Source organism: Chelonia mydas, chromosome 3, assembly GCF_015237465.2.
Source record: "Chelonia mydas isolate rCheMyd1 chromosome 3, rCheMyd1.pri.v2, whole genome shotgun sequence".
Taxonomy (NCBI): domain Eukaryota; kingdom Metazoa; phylum Chordata; order Testudines; family Cheloniidae; genus Chelonia; species Chelonia mydas.
In genome coordinates this window covers 12987843-13009786 of record NC_057851.1, presented here as the reverse complement: position 1 = coordinate 13009786, position 21944 = coordinate 12987843, and the positions used below count along the sequence as shown (strand labels likewise).

Below are 21944 nucleotides of genomic sequence, written 5' to 3'. Positions count from 1 at the left end.
GATAATTACTCCACCTCCATGAGAGGCGGAAGCTATATTGGCGGGAGAGCGTCTCCCTCCGACATAAAGCAATGTCCACACTGCACTAAGTCGATGTAACTTATGTCGCTCACGGGGTGTTGTTTTCACACCCCTGAGCAACCTAAGTTACACTGACTTAAGTGGCAGTGTAGAGAAAAGCACATAGAGTGATCAAATAAGTGATCTACCAAGTGCTCCACAAATGCTTATTATAGCCTAGTCTATACAAGAAGAGTATCCATTGCCAACAATAGACATTTGCAGTTAAACTATGTTCCACACCAGTTTAACTGCACAAAGTTGTTTTTCGTAGAGTACACAAGTCTTCACAGTGCATTGTGGCTTTAGTCATAGGCTGCTGAGTTTTGGTTTGGGATACTACCGGGGAATAGATATATATTTTTTAAATGAAAAAATCTTCGCTCTTTATTTATCATACTTCCATCTCTTGCTGCAAGAGTCCATTTGCTACAAGTTAGCACCACAGCAATAACATAGATAAGATGTACAAATAATCACTGATCATTTTTTGCATAACCATCATGTAGCCACACATATGTTTATTGTGAAACAATCACCACAGTACAACATCAAATACAAGCACTTGCTTCGGTGTCATCCTGGTAAGACTCTAGCCTCTGTAGAGCCCTCAGAGGAGATGCATTCTTGAGGTCATCATCCTTTGAGAGGATAAGGACAAAGGGGAGAGAATATCTCTGAAGGTCTGAGAAGGTAGGAGAATACAGGCCTTGCTAGATGGAGGGAAACGTTTGTGCTTGTTATGTCAGGATATGACCCAACTTTAGCTAATTGAAGGACCACATAATTAATTTGTCAGAAATGCTTCTTACCATAGAAGAGCAGCCTATACTTTTCTTCACCCTTCCTCATAGGGAGAGATAAAGCATTCTACAAAAAGAAACACTTTCCAGCACACAGTGACCCATGTGGCTCTGACCCCCTGGGCATGCGGAACACTCTGAACCCCAGCAGAGAGAACAGCTCCCAGCACACAGGGCACATGTGGACATGAGTCCCCTACTCATACTGCACACTGGCGACCCAAGCCTGCAGAGGAACCGGTTCCCAGTGCACAAGGGGCCCCTGCCCATTTCTGCACACTGGGGACCACTGCCAGCACACAGATGCTCATGTGGATCTGAGACCCCTAGCAGTGCTGTACACGGTGAACCCCAGCCTGCAGCAGAGCCAGCTCCCAGTACACAGGGCCCAGGCGGGTCTGTGCTCTCTGCTCATGCTACACACTCGGTACCCCAGACTGCAGAGGAGACAGCTCCCAGCACACAGGGCCCAGGCGGGTCTGTGCTCTCTGCTCACGCTACACTAGGAACCCCAGACTGCAGAGGGGACAGCTCCCAGCACACAGGGCCCAAGCGGATCTGGGCTCTCTGCTCACGCTGCACTAGGAACCCCAGACCGCAGAGGGGACAGCTCCCAGCACACAGAGCCCAAGCGGATCTGGGCTCTCTGCTCACGCTACACTAGGAACCCCAGACTGCAGAGGGGACAGCTCCCAGCACACAGGGCCCAAGCGGATCTGGGCTCTCTGCTCACGCTACACTAGGAACCCCAGACTGCAGAGGGGACAGCTCCCAGCACACAGGGCCCAAGCGGATCTGGGCTCTCTGCTCACGCTACACTAGGAACCCCAGACTGCAGAGGGGACAGCTCCCAGCACACAGGGCCCAGGCGGGTCTGTGCTCTCTGCTCACGCTACACTAGGAACCCCAGACTGCAGAGGGGACAGCTCCCAGCACACAGAGCCCAAGCAGATCTGGGCTCTCTGCTCACGCTACACTAGGAACCCCAGACTGCAGAGGGGACAGCTCCCAGCACACAGAGCCCAAGCAGATCTGGGCTCTCTGCTCACGCTACACTAGGAACCCCAGACTGCAGAGGGGACAGCTCCCAGCACACAGAGCCCAAGCAGATCTGGGCTCTCTGCTCACGCTACACTAGGAACCCCAGACTGCAGAGGGGACAGCTCCCAGCACACAGGGCCCAGGCGGGTCTGGGCTCTCTGCTCACGCTACACTAGGAACCCCAGACTGCAGAGGGGACAGCTCCCAGCACACAGGGCCCAAGCGGATCTGGGCTCTCTGCTCACGCTACACTAGGAACCCCAGACTGCAGAGGGGACAGCTCCCAGCACACAGAGCCCAAGCAGATCTGGGCTCTCTGCTCACGCTACACTAGGAACCCCAGACTGCAGAGGGGACAGCTCCCAGCACACAGGGCCCAAGCAGATCTGGGCTCTCTGCTCACGCTACACTAGGAACCCCAGACTGCAGAGGGGACAGCTCCCAGCACACAGGGCCCAGGAGGGTCTGTGCTCTCTGCTCACGCTACACTAGGAACCCCAGACTGCAGAGGGGACAGCTCCCAGCACACAGGGCCCAGGAGGGTCTGTGCTCTCTGCTCACGCTACACACTCGGTACCCCAGACTGCAGAGGGGACAGCTCCCAGCACACAGGGCCCAAGCGGATCTGGGCCCTCCCCGCGCTGCACACTGGGGACCCTCAAGTATTAAGCAGGCGGGGGGGGATGGGGAGGACAACAAGGACGGCGGGGTCTCGAGAACCCGAGGCACATAAAAGTAACTCGGAGACCATGCTGGAGGCACCATCTGCGCATGCGCAAGACCCCCTCCAGCGGGGGCCCCCCGTTTCAGCGCATGCGCTCCGCTACCCCTTGTCGCTGCCGAGCGGAGGCTCAGCGGGCGACCCTGCGGCTGGGCCCCAAGAGTGGAAGCGGCCCCTACCTCGGTGTTTCGCCACACGCCCCCTTTGATCATAATCCGCGGCATCTTGGCAGCGAAGGCGAGCGGGCTGCGGAAGAAAAGAGACGACGGCGGCGCACGAGAGACACCACTAGTCTCTCCGCGCTACGGGCGGTTGAGATTCTGCGCAGGCGCAGTTCGGACAAGGACGCGGCGAATGTGTCAAAACTCCGAGCCGACGCACAGTTAGTCCGTGAGTCGGAGCTGTACGCATGCGCATTGAGAGGGGACGAGGCTCCCACCAGTCAAATTGTAGAAGCTGCGCGTGCGCAGCTCTGAAGGTGGAGGGAGGGGAAGAGACGAGCCGGGCTGGTGTGCAGGGCTGCTCAGGGGCAGCCGGCATGGCTGGGAAGCATTGCCATAGCGCCATCTGGCGCCCGGCGGTGCTGCGGGCACAGAACTCCGCCGGCTGGAAGCAACCTGCGGCACCCGGGGGGGCGGGGAAGGAGACCCTATCCAGTACGAGCGAGACTGGGGGAGGAGGGAGCGGGGCTGGGTGTGACCCTGGAGGTGAGACAGCCTCCTGTAATGCGGCGAGGGGGCGCTGGAGGCGGGGTGTATGTGGTCTAGTGATATCAACGGGATTATTTGCTTGACTGAGACAAAAATTTGGTCCTCTAAATATTACTCAAGTTGAATACAGCCTGTTTTAGAATCAGTTACTAAAGAGACCATACATTTAAGTTCGGGTGATTAATGGTTGTTAACAAAAGACCATCTTTAGTGGTAAGAAACAAATGAGTCAGAAGAGGAACATTTTCTTCACATACATCGACATTCATGTACGGTGAAGGCCTTTTATATGTAAGAAAATGTAAAGGAATGTATTTCATTTGTTCCACAGAGACCTTCAAGGGTACTTTGTTCCAAAAAGGACCATCATTTTTATATAGATTCACAATCTTTTCCTTGCTCTTACTACAAACACACACTACTTACTTACACACCAAACAACGTATATTAATATTCCTCTTGAACACTGAGCTCTAATACCAAGAAACAACATAGGACAGCCTTCACCTCGTAATTTTTTTAATTATTTTTTTAAGCCAAATGCCTCCATTCATAGATAAATGAAGTGGTATAACTTATTACATGAAATGATGTAATTCACCTACACCCATTTACTTTTCACAAAGATGAATTTTATAATACTCTATTCTCTGGAAAAGGCACAATGCAAGGCAATAAGAATTGTGGTGCACTGCATACAAAAACAGGACTAAAGTGTAAAAATCTGTCATTACCACATTTTTCCCATTGGCGAGGCTATTCACTCTTCTGCTGTTTCAACAAGGTTTAGCTAGGTAAGATCAAAAGCAGTAGAGCACGTGCAGTTACACCTATAGAGCACTAGGGGCCCCCACTGGTATAGTACATAACTTGCCATTTTAAAGTGATTTTTGCTGCTTTCTTCAGAATTTGTGGTTTCAATTATAAATAAAATTAAGAAAGCTTTTTATGTTTCAGACGTAGACTCTACAGCATAACACACTTCTCTGCTATATTGAAATATCAGAAAAGACAGGAGATAGGCCATCTTAATAGAGGTTTTCACAGCCTGGTAGGAGCCAAAATGCTACAGCATTAAGCATTGGTAATAAGAAAAACTCAACAGAAAACTAGGCACTTTTTGAAGGAAAAAAAAAACAAAAAACTAAAATATCTTTCAGGCCAAACTGTGCCCTATTCAGAGGCTATAGGAGTAGTTTGATGGGAGCCTAAGGGCTGCTCCTAATTCCGTAAAATGGAGCACACTGCAGCCACACTCTTTGGTAATATGGAGATGCAGCTGAGAGACCACCACCCTCTCCTCAGATCAAGAAAACAGCTAGTGCTGGAAACCTATAGTTTCTATACTACACCTCCATATTAATAAGGAAGACCACAAGGTACATTTGGTAGATGTACCAGATCTCACTGTAGGTACCCATACTTCATGCTCTCTTGTTCTCTAGCTCTACTTGTTCTGCAGTGCAACTTTCCTGTCTTGTGGCTTCAAAGAGATTAAAGAAAGGGATACCAAGAATCCCTTACTTTACAAAGTTTTTCTTTTAATTTCCCAGTCTCTTAATCTTTTGCAGTAATTGTAACAGATGCTAGGCACAAAGTTCTGCCATTACAAATCCCCTGGTGCAAGTAGTGCTGGGGAAATCTTATCATACATTGCAGATGCTCAAGTAACACCTACTCTTACAGCATGAAAGAAAGAGCCCAATTCCATTCTTGGGTCTCCCACTTGCTGTATTTCTACTAAGTTGTAGCTAGATACTTTGTTGACCTAGCTCTTTGCTTGAATGGACCTTGCACATGCAATTTTAAAGAGACAGTATAACATGATTTAATGAAATTCCTTTGAGGCAGTATATCAAAGTGTTAAGTTGGAAAAATTGGTAAATTAATGTTTCTATTAACATCTTTAACATTACCATTGTGTTCCTTATATTTGAAGGAACCATAGTAATGTTATCTCCCTACAAGGGCAAAATTAAATATTTTAACAGCAAACACTGAATTTTATCCACCTTTGACATAAGGGAAATTTTAGGATTTGAGACTAATGTTAGGAAAATGCATCAAAACTATGAAAACATTTTACAAACATTAAACTGTTTAATACAAATTGCTGAAATATACATACTACATATTTCTCTTATTTGTCCTTTGTAGAGGGCTAACAGAGGAATCTTCAAAAGATACAAGCAGCACTGAAAAGTATAAACTTGAATATTTCTGAAAAATATACCAGCATTTTGCCAAATGTATTTAAATCAACGGAGTCATTTCCTTCATCTAAAATAAATAAAAAAGTTTGTCACAATCAGACAGACATTTGGAATAAACACTTCATTGAGAATGACCTGTAACAACAAAGAACATAAGCAAACAAGCAGCTCTAGTAAAGTCTCCTTTAAAGGAGACAGTTTAAACTGTAGGGATCTTAATAGATCCACAGCTTTTCCATCAAATCCTCTTAATGAAGGAGATTTTCTGATATGCAACAGAACACTTGGAAAGCAGGCATCAAATGGTAGGTTGGAGGTATCCATTATTTGTATCTTCTGCTTCCTACTTCATTTCTTGCAAACAGTTTGGAACTTATCTTGCAAAGTGCTTTGAGGGGGTACAGTATTTTACAGGATTAGGCCTTTGAAGGACAGCAATACAAAACTTTAAGAACATTTCTACTCAAGAATCCAAATCAAGAGTTAAGCCTCAAAAGCTACTGATGCAGCAGCACTCATCAATGCTGAATCCTTATTAGTAACCTGTCTTCTAGGATGTTTGTGTATATACACACACACAGAAACATGCCCACTACGTTTCTATAATCAATTACCGTAACTAGTGGTTTTATAAGTCATCCTCTTGATTCAGTCCTCTTGCAGTATTAGGTAGGCATGGCAATATCAGTAGTTGCAGGAGGGCTAATTTTTAACTAGATTTTTGATCTACAGATTACTGATTTGTAACAGAGAAGAATTTGATTTAAATTCTTTTCAGAAAGACATAGCATATTTTGGTTGTAAAACTCAAGTAAGTGGGACAGGGAAGATCTTAGTGTAAGGGTGACCCAGCAGTGGAGTACAGCCAATGTAGGAGCGCTGACATCAAACCCTCTCCTTGCTGACAGGACAGTGGTAGGACATGAGCTTACTGAATGGATGAGCACTAGCAGAAGTTTGTCTGAACATTCCAATCTGAGCTAGTTTAAAACAGCCCCTTGTGACTTTTATTTAGAAACAGCTCTGAGGCTTCTTTAACGCAGTAGTGGAAGTAATGCTCATAGCAGTAGGGCAGTGTTTTATGTCAGCATTCCACACCATCCCCAGACTTCCACTCTATACACTGTGGGAATACCCAAGAGTCTTGTCCATAATCATTACCATGTCAATTTTACCTAGTGCCAGGTGAAGGCATTTCATATAGGTGGGGTACAGGGAAAAGAGGAAGAAATTGTGCTCTTCTGCCATGGTATAAGTTCAAACTACTGCAAAACTTCCTAGATCCAAGCTTGTAACTCAGGAATTTTAACAAATCCCAGTTTTATTTTCCAGTTTTTAAATGATGTTTCTTATGTTTCTCTAAGAGATATATGGTGGAAAGTGTTACAAATGCCAAAAGTGCAGTGTACATTTTTTTATCCTTGTGTGTTTTTACATGTTTCTCTAGAGCACATTTATCTATGGTGGAAAACTCACTTGTTGCAGCGTAACTTTAAATGAGTTAGTAAGTGGCGCTTCAGGTGGCTAGAAGTGCGGAAAGCAAGAGCACACTGATCACATTTGTATGGCTTTTCACCTGTATGAATTCTCAAATGCTGCTTAAAGTTTCCACTATGGGCAGTAGCATAGCCACACTCTTCACACTTGTATATTTTGACAGGTAGCAGTGATTGCGCTTTGACTTTGCTACCAACCAGGTTTTTTTCATCCGAGTGTGAAGCCAAATGCCACTTAAGGGACTGCCATTTGTCTGTTGAATAGTCACAGTTCCTACACTTAAGGCGTTCCGTCTTTAAATGCACAAGCTTGTGTCGATTTAGATGACCTGAAGTACGAAACTTCTTCTGACAAGTGTCACAGCCATAGGGTTTTTCACCTGTATGAATCCTTGTGTGTAGCTTGAGGTTGCTTAAAACGTAAGTGATGTAATTACACTGTTCACACTTGTAAAGTTGTGGAAAACTTTGTGATGGTAGAACATGTTCATTTTCTTTGCCCTCATGAACATCCATCTGTTTCTGAAGGTTTTCTGAGCTGCATATGGAACGGACACACTTTAAGTCTTTTGAGGAACTAAGATCTTCCCTTTTAGGGCAGGTGCCCTTACGTATTTCACAGTGCAGTTTAAGATTGTCTGAAGTGCTGCCCAAATAATGGCAATGGCCACTTTCATGACCTTTCTTTATGTGCATAAGACTATGTCTCCGCAAATGGCTGGAGGTGCGAAACATCTTGTTGCACTCTTTACACTCAAATGGTTTTTCACCAGTGTGTATTCTAAAATGCAGCTTAAGGTTGCTAAAAATGTAAGTGGCATAATCACATTGTTGACACTTGAACAGTTTGTGAGAAGTCCCAACAGGAGTCTGTACATCAATACACTTAACATTTTCCTCAGCCTTGGGAGCCTTTGTAACAATCTCATTACATTCTTGAACTTGTGAATGAGCGATCTTCTGAAAAAACAGATGCTTCTCTTTGCAAAACACTAAATCACATTGCTCGCTCTTGTAAATACTGAAAAGAGTTTCTGATCCAGTTCTCACAACAGGCAAATTGTTGGTTCCCTGGCTGCTTTGGCACATTTTTTTGCCAGAGCATATATTCATATCCCTCTCAAATTCATTATCCTGTTCAAGTTCTGCTCCTGAAGCCAGCATTTCATGTGTCCCATTAAGCAGGTGATCATCCCATTTATTGTCAGAACCAGAAGAAACCCAGTCCTTTTGGTAATCGTCATCTGTACATGCTTTGCTTTTATTGTATTCATTACTCTCATTTGCAAACATCTCATCACAGCCTTTAACTTGGCTATGAAATTTCTCATGAAAGCAGAGTAGTCCTTTACTGTAAAATACTAAGTTACACTGATCACATGTATAGCTCTTTGGAGGACTTTTAGTTCTCTTCCCCTCGACAGGCAAGCCAAAGTGTTGCTGCCCTCGGCACAATTCTTTGGCAACATGTATATTTGTGTGTCTCTTTAAGCCACTTGTGCTTGTGAATGACGACTGGCAGAATTCACAGGAATATGGCTTAGCCCCTGTGTGAATGTAACTGTGTTTCACCATGCTTGCAAAATACAGTGAAAAAAATGTACAGAACCTGCATTTGTACAGTCTATAGCCAGCATGCCAGTACATGTGATTTAGCATATAGGACAAGCTAACACAAGAATAGTCACACTGGGGACACTGATAAGGCTGTCTGCCTTTATGTCCCTTCATATGATAAACAAAAAGTTTAGGATCTGGTGAAGCAAAGAGACAAATTTTACAAGAAAAAATAACTGGAGCATCTACAGTTTTACAGTCCCTTTCAATTCTGATGAAAAATTTCTCATACTTACTTTCCTTTTTTTTATTCGCAGATTGTGTTTTTGCTGGGTTCTCCTTCCTGGCTTTTTCAGTGTTCATACTTCTACCTTTTCTTGTCTTTTTCAACCTGGTCATTTTCTTATGAAATTTAAGATGGCGTTTAACGTTGACAGAAAAGAAAAAGCTTCTTTGGCAAAAGCAGCATTTGTGAATTTTTTTATCTTGATGTGCTGAACAAACATGTTTCTTTAGAATATTTTTACTTGTACACACACAGCTACAAAACCTGCATTTCAGATTCAGTGTCTTCTCATTCTTGTAGGTAGAACAAAATCCCATAGAAACAGCTTCACTGTTATGCTCATTACCTAGTAGGAATGTCTCTTCCTGATGCTTTACATTTGGGTGTTTTATAATCACATGAGAAAAATCACAATCTTCTCGCTTATCCATCTCCCTGGGAGAATGAATTACAGACTGATGAATAAGCTCTTCAGAAATATTTAATCCGGGATTATCACAAGCATTCATTGCCAAGTCCCCTACATCTTCTAGCAACTCTCCTGCTGTAGAAAAGTCACCATTAATACAAGTAAAAAAAATACTTTGGACTTGCTCTATTTCTTCTACAGCATTCAGATCTTCAAAGTTGCTATCTATTCCACAATTCAGAGTTTCATCTGTAGAGCCATTTCTCTTTCTTGTTCTGTCATCAGTTTTATTCTTTGCCTTCTCTAAAGGGACAGTACCTAAAAATGTAAGAAAATACATGTGACATGTCATCTAGTAATCTTCTACAGCCTGGCATGATCTCAGTAACTCCCACCCAAGTTATGATACGCTAAACAGAGAAAACAAAAGAGCCCCAGTGATAAAACTGGAGAATTACTGACTGCCAGCAGAATTTGTATTCAGAGTAGGGAATGTCACTCACTGATGCTAAAAAAGGTAAAATTATTTCCTTATATAATTTCACTCAGCTGTAGTAGACGTGGACCACCACAACATAACTATTGGTTCTCCAAGAGTATTCACCAACAGCCATATCTTCATAGCCCTTACCTCATCCTTATTGGTGAGCAAAGTTAAGTGCTAAATTAGGGACTGAGACCACTGACTAGAGGTATAAATAATGTATGGGAGGTGCAGGGCAAGCTTTCCCCAACAATATGGACAGAACTCCCAACCTGCAATACACCTCTTATTTTAGTCCTGGCCTACTTGTGAACACAAACTGCTGGTTGGACAAAGTCTGTGCAGAAATTTTGTGCTGGGCATGAGAATGAGACCAAGTTCATTTTCATTCACACCAGTAAATCATGTACCACGTTTCTCCATACCATCATATAATGAACACTTCTGTGGCTAGGTCTTGAAAATGTACCTAATGCCTACTAGTCTGACGACTCAGTTTACTAGCCAGGGTGGAAAAATGCCTGTGCCACCATGGTGCCCCTCCACTCCAAATTAAAGGAACAGAAGAGCTGTGTACCATTATAACACTGGCAATCATCTTTCTATTTCATAAATGTACTGTGTGCGCACGCCTCTACTGGGGTGGTCAAGTAGCAGAAAAAAAAGTCACTGGGTATATCAAATTCCACCATTATTAATTTCTTTCCTATAATACAATATGGTGTAACTTTATCCTGAGTTGTCTTCAGTGTACTTCCTTTCTCTTCCCCCTTTCCCACTCCTGTGTTTTGTACCTCTCTCTTTTCTCACTTCTTCCCCAAATCTCTCTCAATACCATACTTCTGTTTTTTTAACATTAGCTCATGACTACGTCCTTGTCCTTTTCTCTCTCTCTCACCTTCAGTCTCAACACATCTCTCTGCTTCTTTACAATGGAGTGCTGGCTGGCACTCTTGATTGCTGTCAGAGGAACTGATTGCAGAAGTCTCATGTTCCTTTCCATCTTTAAAAATTGCTCCTGGAATCAGCTGCCTATTTGTCTCAATAGTCAGACCATCTCTATCCTTATTGTCACCACATGAGAGAGGAACAGCAACCTTTTGGCAATCGATGTCATCCTTGCTTTCGACACATCCATTTACCTCTCCAGGGTCCATTCTGGGAGCTGCCAGGCATGACACATCATTTTGGCTGGGTTTGCGACTGCCCAGAGCGTATTGATCACTTAAAGAAATTTGGGCTGAATTTGATTTCTCAAACACACTCAGAGTAACCTGCTCTTCCTCTGGACATTTTAGAACATAATCTTCATTCAAGTGGGGCTGCACCTGACTCCTTAGATCACCACCACCACTTGAAGGCACCTGCTTTTCCTCTTTGCCTTTTTTTGGGAGATCATCATCATTCGAAGTGGCCACCCCTTCTTCTTCACTCTTCAAAATATCATCGCCACTCAAAATTGCCTCCTCTTCATCTTCACTTCCTAGAAAATCATCATCACTCAGCACAAAGATCGTGATGGGAAGGTCAATTTCAAAGACATCAGACTCTGAAAACAGACAAAAACCATATTAGTGCTTTAAAAAAAAAAAACAAAAAAAAAAACCCCACAAAACAAGGCAACTAATTCTCTTCAATGTAGAGTAAGATAGAGGCCCATCTACATAACCAAAAATTGCACTGTTATTTGGCAGTTCCAAGATCTACTGCCCACAACATTTCTAAGACACCTTGTTTCCATACCTATGCTTTACAGGCATTGCAACCACCAGCAGAACACACAAATCTCTGAGCACATCTCAGCCCAGCCTGTAGCTGTGTCAATGCAGTCCACACCGGTAATCTACATAGTGTGCAGTGTTACAGCTACGTCTCCCAGCTCCACTCCACAATGCAATCCCCATCAGCAGGCATAAGAACAATTACTATTATTCGTATTACAATAGAGCGTAGAGGCCACAACTGAGATCAGGATCTCATCATGCTAGGCACTGTACTCATATACTCGCACTCACACACTACGAACGTCTGCCCCAAAATTAGTTTACAATCTAAATGTACAACGTAGACAAAGGGTAGGAAGGGAAACAGGCACAGAGAGGGAAAGCGATTTGCTCAAAGTCACGCAAGAGGGCAGTGACATAGGCAGGAATAGAATCCAAGTCTCCTGACTTCCAGTCCACTGCCCTATTCAGTAGGCCACACTGCCTCAAGCCATCAAGGCTCTCACTGGTCTTGGCTCTGCTAAAGAAATGTTTGGAGAGAATATGAAAAATAAATTATTAAACATAAGCTTTAATAAATATAAAAACAAAAGAAAAATTTCTCTTCTCTTCTAAATTAAAAAGTGTAATTTACAAGCATCTACATGAAGAGCTCTGTGTCCTATGTTCTTATAAAAATAGAAAATCTAAAAAAAATCCCACCTACACACTTCTGTCTTTCCTCACACAGTTTTTTTAATTTCCTTTTGGGGAGGAGTGGCGGGGACAGGAAGGTGAGAAGAGGAATCAAGGGTCATCTAACTTAAATTCTTAACTCTTCAGGGAACAGGAATTATGTGTTCCTATTTGTCTGCAGAGCACCATGCTCAGCTACAGCACTGTCACAACGTAAGAACAGCCATACTGGATCCAACCAATGGTCCATCTAGCCCAGTATCCTATCTTCCGACAGTGACCAATGCTTCAGGGGGAATGAACAGATAAGGGCAATTAATCTAGTGAGCCATCTCCTGTCGCCCAGTCCCAGCATCTGGCAGTCATAGGCTAAGGGACACCCAGAGCATGGGGTTACATTCTTCATCATCTCATAGACTTTAAGGTCAGAAGGGCCATCATGATCATCTAGTCTGACCTCCTGCACATTCCAGGCCACAGAACCTCACCAACCCACTTCTGTAATAGACACCTAACCTCTGGCTGGTTACTGAAGTCCTCAAATCATGGTTTAAAGACTTCAAGTTACAGAAAATCCACTATTTACACTAGTTTAAACCTACAAGTGACCCATGCTGCAGAGGAAGGCAAAAAAACCCACCGGGGTCTCTGCTAATCTCGCCTGAGGGAAAATTCTTTCCCAACCCCAAATATAGCAATCAGTTAGACTGAGCATATGGGCAAGACCCACCACCCAGACACCTGGGAAAGAATTCTCTCTAGTAACTCAGAACCTTCCCCATCTACTGTCCCTAATAGCCGATGATGGACCTATCCTCCGTGAAATTATCTAATTCTTTTTTTAGCCCTGTTATACTTTTGGCCTTTACAACATTCCCAGGCATATTGTGAAGTACTTACTTGTGTTTGTTTTAAACCCACAGCCCCTTAATTTCATCAGAAGATTCCTGGTTCTTATGTTATGTGAAGGGGTAAATTATACTTCCCTATTCACTTTCTCTATACCATTCAAGATTTTATAGACCTCTATCATACACCGCTTAGTCTTTTCCATGAACATTCCCAGTCTTTTTAATCTCTCTTCCTATGGAAGCTGTTCCATATCCCTAATCATTTTTGTTACCCTTTTCTGTACCTTTTCAAATTCTAATACATCTTTTTTGAGATGGGGCGACCAGAACTGCATGCAGTAGTCAAGGTGTGGGCATACTATGGATTTATATAGTGGTATTATATCATCTTTGGTCTTATTTATCCCTTTCCTAATGGTTTCAAACATTTTTAGCTTTTTTTTGACTGCTGCTGCACATTGAGTAGATGTTTTCAGAGAACTATCCACAATGACTCAACAACCTCTTTCTTGAGGTCAGAACAGCTAACTTAGACCCCATCATTTTCTATGTATAGTTGGGATGTTTTCCCATGTACGTTACTTTGTACTTAACAATGAATTTGTTATTGATCTTTGTTCTGTGTTAGGACTGCTTACTGCAAACATATCTGGACACAGTACAGTAACTCCTCACTTAAAGTCGTCCCAGTTAACGTTGTTTCGTTACTGATCAGTTAGAAAACATGCTCGTTTAAAGTTATGCAATGCTCCTTTATAACGTCTTTTGGCAGCCACCTGCTTTGTCCACTGCTTGCAGGAAGAGCCGCCCATTGGAGCTAGCTGGTGGGGACTTGGAACCAGGGTGGACCAGCAGCCCCGCATCAGCTCCCCGTTCCCCTAAGTTCTCTGTGTCACAACTGCACAACAGGCTATCAATTTCCAGGTAGTTCAGCTGTCCCTCCCCCCACTGCCATGTGCTGCTCCTGCCCTCTGCCTTGGAGCTGCTTCCAGGAATCCTGCTTGCTGTAGGTGGGTGGAGTGGGGGAAAGAGGGGGGCTAATGTCAGGGTGTCCTCCTGCACCCCAGTTACCCCATCTCCATAGAGCAGGAGCGGGACACGACAGGGCACAGGACAGAGGGAGCTTGCCAGCAGCAGCTGCCTCAACTTGTTGATCTACTTAAAAAGGCAATGTACTTAGAGTGGGGTCAGCGTACTTAAAGGGGCAATGCAAGTCTCTCTCTCACACACACAGCATAGCTCTGTCTTTCTCTGCCATGCTGTCTCCCCTGCCTCCATTCCTGCTGCCTTGTAGAGTGTGAGGCTACATTAACAACTGTGTTCACCCTTGGGGGCTCAGCCGAGTGCTAGTTCATCATTTAGCAGTAAGGCATTCCCTGGGAAATATCCCACCCTCTGACTTCACCTCAACCAAGAGTCACACTCATCATCGCTGTGTACCAGTATTAAATGGTTTCTTTAAAATGTATACGACATATAGTCTTTTGTCTGGTGAAAAAAATTTCCCTGGAACCTAACACCCCCCCCCCTTTACATTAATTCTTATGGGGAAATTAGATTTGCTTAACATCATTTCACTTAAAGTCCCATTTTTCAGGAACATAACTACACCATTAAGCGAGGAGTTACTGTAATTAGTACTACGAAAATTTCAGTGGCTCCCTTAGCTTGCAGAACCAAGTCTGTCACGTCATTCAGCTTCATCTGGAGTGGTCACGCTGTCGCCCCTGCAGGGCTTTGGGGGTCCTCTGGCATCGCTCCCGTGTTGTTTGGGACAGAACATCCCAGGTTTGTTACGTAGGAATTCAGGTGACAATCAATCCGTTTAACACAACCGCTACTCTGGATTTTGTTCCAGGTTACAAACCTCATTTCCCGATTCCAAGCGTAAGGGTTTGGGGTATCGCAGCGGACAGCGGCGCTCGCTTCGCCGAGGCGCTCAGGCGCCGGTGACTCAAACGGCACCACCGCTACCGCTTGGGCAGAACGGCCGGCGGCAGGGCCACGCTGCCCCACCCGGCCGGGCAAGCGGAGCTCGCAGGCCCCCGCCGGCTCCAGCTCCCCGCCAACGCTCCGGCGGGGAGCCTCGTTCTGAGCGTGCTTCCCGCCAGGCCCGGGGCGGCCCAGGGGCCCCCGCCTTTGTCCTCTCGTCCCAGCGGGGGTCCGGCCGCCCCGCAGCTCAGCCAGGCCGGGGAGCCCCAGCCAGCACCTCGCCCGCCCAGGGCTCTCCGCCGCCCCCGGCCCGGCCCCCGCCTCAGCTGGAGCCAGCCGGCCTCCTCCCGCTTCCAAATCCGGCCCGCAAACCGGCGGCTCCCGGCCACCAGGCACCTACCGCCGCTCCCTGCCGGCTCCGGACTCAGCAGCCCCACCGACATGGCTCCGCCGGCCCGCGGCCTCAACTACCGCCTTGGAAACGCGCCGCTACGCGTGCGCTGAGCTTCCCGCGCGCAGGCGCGTTCTAGGAGCGACGCCTCCGCCCGTCCCTTGTCAGGGAGAGCTTTGTTGGCCCTGGCGCAGGCGCGGGGGAGGGCCCAGGCTGGGTAGCCTGTGCGCAGGCGCGGGGCGGGACCCTGCTGGCAGAGACCAGCCCGGGCGTTCTGGTAGAGGGGGTGGCGGCTGCTCGCGCTGCTGGGTGCGCGCCCTGCTCAACGTAGGGGCCGGGCCGCGGGCAAAGCCCACAGCGAGGATGCAAGGGGCAGAGCCCCCTACGCTTGGGAGTCTGGAGGGCGAGGCATCCCCCCCAGGAGGAGAAAAAGTTAAAAATAGGGGCACGAAACCCGACTACAGCCCTGCCTGGGTGGGTGGGTAAGCCCCCCCGCGCCATGCGGGGTCTGGTAAAACGATTCATGGAACCTAAGTGACTCCTTTAAAACAGCACCACATTTCAAAGGGGACCCCCTGTGGCTCCCCCCCGCATAAGTTTCCCCTTTTGGGGTGACCGAGCAGCAACTATAGCAGTAGGGGTCTCCATGAACCCATTGGGGTCCCCACCCCAAGGAGCTAGCAGCCTTGCCCACCCCTGCATTAGGAATCTCTCCAAGGAGGTGCTGAGGCGCTCAAGGCACGGGGCTATATATGCCCTCCCAGCTGGACTCTATCCCTGCCCCCCCCCCCAAACCTGAGCAAACCCCTCTGGCCGACGATCCAAAGGGCACCCAGGTATAGGGGCAGCTGCACTAGGGTAGGTGAGTCCCCAGCCTGAGGGGAGGGCGTGACCATGCAATACATGTGTGGAAACGGGGGGGTGGGGGGTGCGATAATCACAGAGGAACTGGTGGCACCTTAAAGACTAACAGATTAATTTGGGCATAAGCTTTAGTGGGTACCACCGGACTCCTCGTTGTTTTTGTGGATACAGACTAACATGGCTACCACTCTAATACAGAGGGACTGGAGTCTCAGTGGAGTGGGCATGTAGGCCAGGACCCCTGGGAGAGACCAGGACACGGGACAGATGGGGTGGGGCTCAGGGCACAGTTGGGGACAAGGAGGTGGGAGGGGCTAGGATGCAGGGAGCAGATAGAAGGCTAGGAAAATGGGCAGGTGGGGCAGGACACTGGAGAAGGGGACTGGACACAGTAGGGAATAGGGAAGACCGGGAAAGGGGGCAGCCTTTTTCTTCACTACTTTGGTAAAACCGTACTAATCCCATCAATTTGCATAATGTTGCCCCAGATGTGTCCAACTCTTGTTCTCCATATAAGTAAGATATGCAGACCTGAATTTGACCAACAGAATAATTATTCCATGATTTAGGATTCTAAGAAGCTAGAATCTAAGTGAGCTATGCCTAGCACATATGTGAATGCCTTGGGGATTTTTTGCTTGTTTTGCTGGTAGTCTCAGCCATAAGCAATTTTTTATATATTGATCTGGAAAGTATAAGCAAATGTTAGTTATCTGCATTGATGAAATATTTGTAAATTCATATACAAATGAGTTGCAGCCTTGGACTGTTGGGAAGTAGTTATTGGGGCTCTTAGGGTATGGTTTTCACAAATCAAGTAGGCCTAATTTGCCTGCACTGTTCCTGTGATTATGCCTACAAATGGATATGTGCATGCAGAAACAGCCACATAGCTGCGTTGCTGAGGCTGTTGGATTCTAAAAGTAGCAAGACTTGACATTTCCTACAATTTTTTTTAAATATAAATCACATCAAAATGTTCAGATTCATAGAAAGTGCATTTCTTCTCTGAAAAATGAAATTTCAATATGGTGGCAGATGCAACAATAATTAAAAAAATAATTAGGTCTGTTAGTTGGGGGTGAAATCAGTACGCCAGTGACTTGCTCTGGAAATATCATTACCTGCCTCATGTGTTTTATAGGTATCTTCTGCTTTTGATTGCAGCTTTTAAAAAAATCAAGATGATTTTTATAGGTATTATTATTCCAGAATGTTTTGGTTCTTAAGAATTAGAAGGAAATGGCAAACTGGAAGAGATGTAGGAAGTGGCCTCTGGATATAAACAGCATTTGGTATCTTCCACTGAAAGTAGGAAGACACAGAAACTGACTGATAGGAATTTAGTGCCATCTGAAGTGTCTAATTACATATTTGGCCTGGCTGAATTACAGTACTTCATCTTTGAGCCTCTGCCATTGAGCAACTGCTGAGAATATTTTTAGAACTGTTTTTCATATGATTTCCGTGTTCAGGAAGAAAGCAGCTATAATAATAATAATAATTAATAATGATAATACTTTGAAATCTCTGAGGAAACTCTGGCAGATAAAGATTGTGACTTGCCCAGGGTCCCAGAGGAGGTCTACAAGAGGCAGACATAGGACCCAGTTATCCTGAATCAGTGATAGTGAAATCCTGAATTTGCTTTAACTGTCAGATCATCTCCATGGAACCATTCAGAATGTAATCCTTTAGTTATCACAAAACAGGTCCAGCACATGTTTTCCTGTCCTGATCTGGAATTGATCATGTTTGTCAGCTAAACCTTGTGATGTTTCTGGGTCACCTACTGTTGCTGAAGAAGCAGAAGGTGGACATGGTATGGGATAAATGCCTGAAAAGGAAAATAAATAGTGTGATAGATTCAATCAATAATATAAAAAGAATTATACCTGTAGCCAGGAGAGAGAGAAATGTCACGATTTGAAAAATCAAATAGAGTTTAAGGCCAGAGGGACCACTGGATCATCTGCTGTGACCTCTGGTATGTCACAATCCACCAAAGCCACCCAGCACCCTCACGCTAAACCCAACAACTGAAATTAGTCTAGAGCAGGGGTGGCCAGCCTGAGCCTGAGAAGGAGCCAGAATTTACCAATGTACATTGCCAAAGAGCCACAATAATACGCCAGCAGCCCCACATCTGCTCCCCCCCGCCCCGCCCCCAGTGGTATTGCACAGCGCCAGCACAATGAGACAAGGCAGCCCATCAGCTCTACCTAGTTCTGCCCAACCTGAGAAAGACTGGTAAAGGAGAGGGACCAGAGCAATCAGATGATGTCGCAGACCCAGAGATGAGTCAGAGCCCAGAGCACTGGGTTGGCAGGTTAGCCATGATAGCAGAATATCTATCTATGGCTGACCTGCTGCCCAGAATCTCAAGAACATTAACAAAAGCCATGTTTCTGCTACCCTTACTATCCTGTCTCTTCACCCCCTTGTGTCTATCTGTTTGTCAAAAGCAGGAAAAGTAACCATCCTTCACATCTCGGAAATGAACCCTTTCCTTACCACTAAAAAGGGTTGTCCAACTAAATAACGGACTCGAACTGATATCCTTTCTTCAAAAGGGAGAAGATGGGTGTTAGTTAAGTTTGTCTCATACAATCTTTTAATTCCAATTTTAAACAGTGTTATCTGTTTTAAACAGCTTTATAACTTGTTTTAGCTCTCCCACACCCTGTATTTTAGATAATACATTCCTAAGCTACTTTGGCATGAGTTTTAGTGTGTTTGCCATGCAAATAACAAACCAACATCTCTGTATACCCAAACCCCAAATCTTGTTTAATGTTGGACAGTGACAGGGTCACGTTAACACCTTTAAATCTTTGGGCCTATATATTCCATCTAAATTAATAGCAGCACTGCACATAATGTGAATGGCTTCAACTCCGAGAATGTGGGGTAGAAATGAATGTGGAAAACTTTGGACTTCAGAGGAAGCCTCTGTTGAAAGCAGTTGAAATCCTTGGTTATGTGTATCTGTCGGTATTTATAACACAATGATTTCAGTGATATCCTTTTCCAGAGACCAGCCCCTGCTCTGCGTTGAAGCCACACCTCATCTGTCAGCAGTGTTCAGAACCTAACTAACTTTTCCTGTCAGCTGCAAAGTGCTTGGCATGTACATCCCTGGTCTTGTAGGTAGCTCCCTCCTGTATCGCTCTGAATGTTCTATGGCACTGAGGAGATATTCCATTAAAAGAATCAAACATGAAACAGGACCGAGTTTGGATAAAGGGCTTCTGTTTCTGTCTAATATGGATGTGATTAGTTGCACAAAAGAGTCAGAATAGTTTTTATGGATGCTCTTTAAACAGCTGGTCCAAACCTGAGAATCATGCAGCATCCCTACTCTTATTCTATGGAGGGGAGCTTTGCACCACCCTGCTGCATGGTTCAGCTCAGCTGCTCCCTGGTCAGGTCCCACATAGGCCCAGAAGAGCAGTCCTGCCAACTCCACCATTCCTCAATTGATCCTGCTGCCTCCCTCGCTGCACTGGAAATGAGAAGGCTAATAAATGGTAGACAGACAGATAGTGGTAAGTGGTTTGTGTTGTCGACTGCTTGGTACATTACAGGGACTGCAGTATTTCCTGTGAAGCTGCATGCACAGTGTACCATAGTCTTTGGTCTTGTGAAATTAGCAATACAAGTCTCTGGCTTTATATTAGGGCTGTTAATTAATTGCAGTTAATATATGCAATTAACATGTTTGTTTTTTTTAAAGGAGTATTAATCGCACACCTCTGGAGACAGTGCTGACAGACAATCCTCGTAAATTACCTCCAATCTTTGGACTGCCATGGAATCAGATGGGAACTTGCTTCACAATGTTATCTTTGTTTTTATCTCTGACAAAAAGCTTTTCCAGCATTTCGGATGTGCACTACTTCACAAGCTCTGCATCCAGGAAAGACTTTTTCTTTTTAGCTAGTGTCCACATTATCCAAAGAGAAGCAGCTCTTGCTTTTTTCTGTACAGCTGCTGTTATTGTGAGAATGACTTTTGAAGTGTGATAGGAAGACTTCAGATTTTCAATTTTGTCACGTCTTGCAATGCTGCTCGGAGTGTAGGCCGCAATGCGTTGAAGTTACTGTGCTTTGATTCAAAGTGGTGCCTCATGTTGATGACCTTACAGGCGGATACAGTGGTTTGGCATATTAAATAAGAACATAAGAACAGCCATACTGGGTCAGACCAAAAGTCCATCTAGCCCAGTAACCTGTCTTCTGATCTGGCCAATGCCAGGTGCCCCACAGGGAATGAACAGAACAGGTAATCATCAAGTGATCCATTCTTTGTCGCCCATTCCCAGTTCCTGGCAAACAGAGGGTAGGGACAACAAAATTGTGTAGTGTAGACAAGACCTAAGGTAAGGGTGGATATTTGGACATACAGCCAAAAGAAGTAAATGGGGACTGGAAGTAGGACATGGAGCCAAAGTCAGGGGCATTGAGACAGGCATTGAGCCAAGAAGAGACAGGAGGTGGAAACATCCTGGGACAAGGACAATCTGGAGGGGCCAAGGGCAGAAGGGTCTGTAACCACTAGAATTAAACATGGCACTTTGAAAACCTGAAACACTGGATTCCTGAGTCTCAACATTCCTTTGCTGGCAGTAGATTGCTTTGCCAATGGGTGTCACAGCTGATGTCTCATCTCCCTTCTAGTGGCTGGCCCACAGAGGATGGCAACCCACTGCTGTCAGTTAGTGTGTTCATTCAAGTGGCAGAGATTTATGCTGTGAATCTAAAAGTTCTAACCCTGCTGATGAACCATGTGGTTCACATGATGGAATTTCTGGTATTTTCAATTTTCTTTTTTTTTAAATCTAGGTCATCACATACAACCTCCATACCCCCCAAAAACAGTATGTTAAAAGAGCATTAAGGTTGCAATGCCAAGTATTGAAAAGTTAGGTAATTCCAGAATTAAGTTCACTCATGCATATGCATTATGATAGTGTTTAATTACATCGTCTCATATTATTTTTTCTACAAGCCTTCTGACTTCTTCAGGGCACAGACTGGACAGTGCTTACTGTTATTCAGTATTTTGTTTTCTCCTCATCGTTCATTGTGTGGCCCTATACTTCACGTACTGCACACCATACAAATGTTGCTCTGAATGCAGAATTCAGAGGGCATTTGTTTTTTGTTTCCTGATGATTTTAGGCCTGATCCTTCATTCACTGAGGTCTGGCATAATCCCTGAATTGAATGGGACCAGGATCAAGTCCTTTGTGCAATACTGACACTGCATTAACAGAGTTTTCTGCATTTCTTTTCTTCGGGTGTTTTCAACAAGAACACAAAATGTGCTTATGGAGTTGATGTAAAAAAAAAAAGTATCTAGAGCAATCCAGGTTGTACAGGTTACAAACTTCACAATCTCTATAGCTGGTGCTTAAACCAACCACAGTCCAGAAAAAGATTGAAATCTCCTCCCTTACAGTGAAACCCTTAACAACAATTTGGCCCAGATTTCAATCCAGCTTCTGTATTTGTTCAAACAGACGAGTGTGTAGGATGTGGTCTACTTCCGGAATGGTAAACAGGAAGCAATGATTTAGATACTGTCTCTGAATCAGGGTAATTGTGCATCACATTGCCTGGCTAGCTACTCAAGAGAACCATGTTTTATTTCATGCATTGACCCCAATTTATTCCCTAATTCACAAAGGGCCCTTCACCTGTTGGTGTGAATTAAAAGGCATTA

The 21944-nt window shown here is 45.0% G+C and overlaps 2 protein-coding genes across 3 annotated transcripts in view; both read right to left on the bottom strand.

The window, feature by feature from the left end:
- Nucleotides 1-3231, bottom strand: part of CDC5L (cell division cycle 5 like) — a 46748-nt gene extending 43517 nt beyond the window's left edge. The window contains exon 1 of the mRNA XM_007061711.4: nucleotides 2805-3231. Within this exon, the coding sequence (XP_007061773.1) occupies nucleotides 2805-2849 (45 nt within the window). The 5' untranslated portion in view covers nucleotides 2850-3231. The remainder of the gene's footprint in view (nucleotides 1-2804) is intronic.
- Nucleotides 3232-5415: 2184 nt separating this feature from the next.
- Nucleotides 5416-15542, bottom strand: LOC102930428 (zinc finger protein 845). Of its 2 annotated transcripts, XM_037893902.2 has the most exons (4): nucleotides 15363-15519; nucleotides 10679-11329; nucleotides 8898-9614; nucleotides 5416-5615 (listed from the first exon to the last, which is right to left on the bottom strand). In XM_037893902.2, the coding sequence occupies exons 1-4, from the start codon at nucleotides 15403-15405 to the stop codon at nucleotides 5512-5514; spliced, it is 1515 nt and encodes a 504-aa protein (XP_037749830.1). In that variant the 5' UTR covers nucleotides 15406-15519; the 3' UTR covers nucleotides 5416-5511. The 2 variants fall into 2 exon arrangements, with proteins under 2 accessions (XP_037749830.1, XP_043398070.1); XM_043542135.1 differs by having other exon boundaries at nucleotides 5416-9614; nucleotides 15363-15542.
- Nucleotides 15543-21944: the final 6402 nt, after the last annotated feature.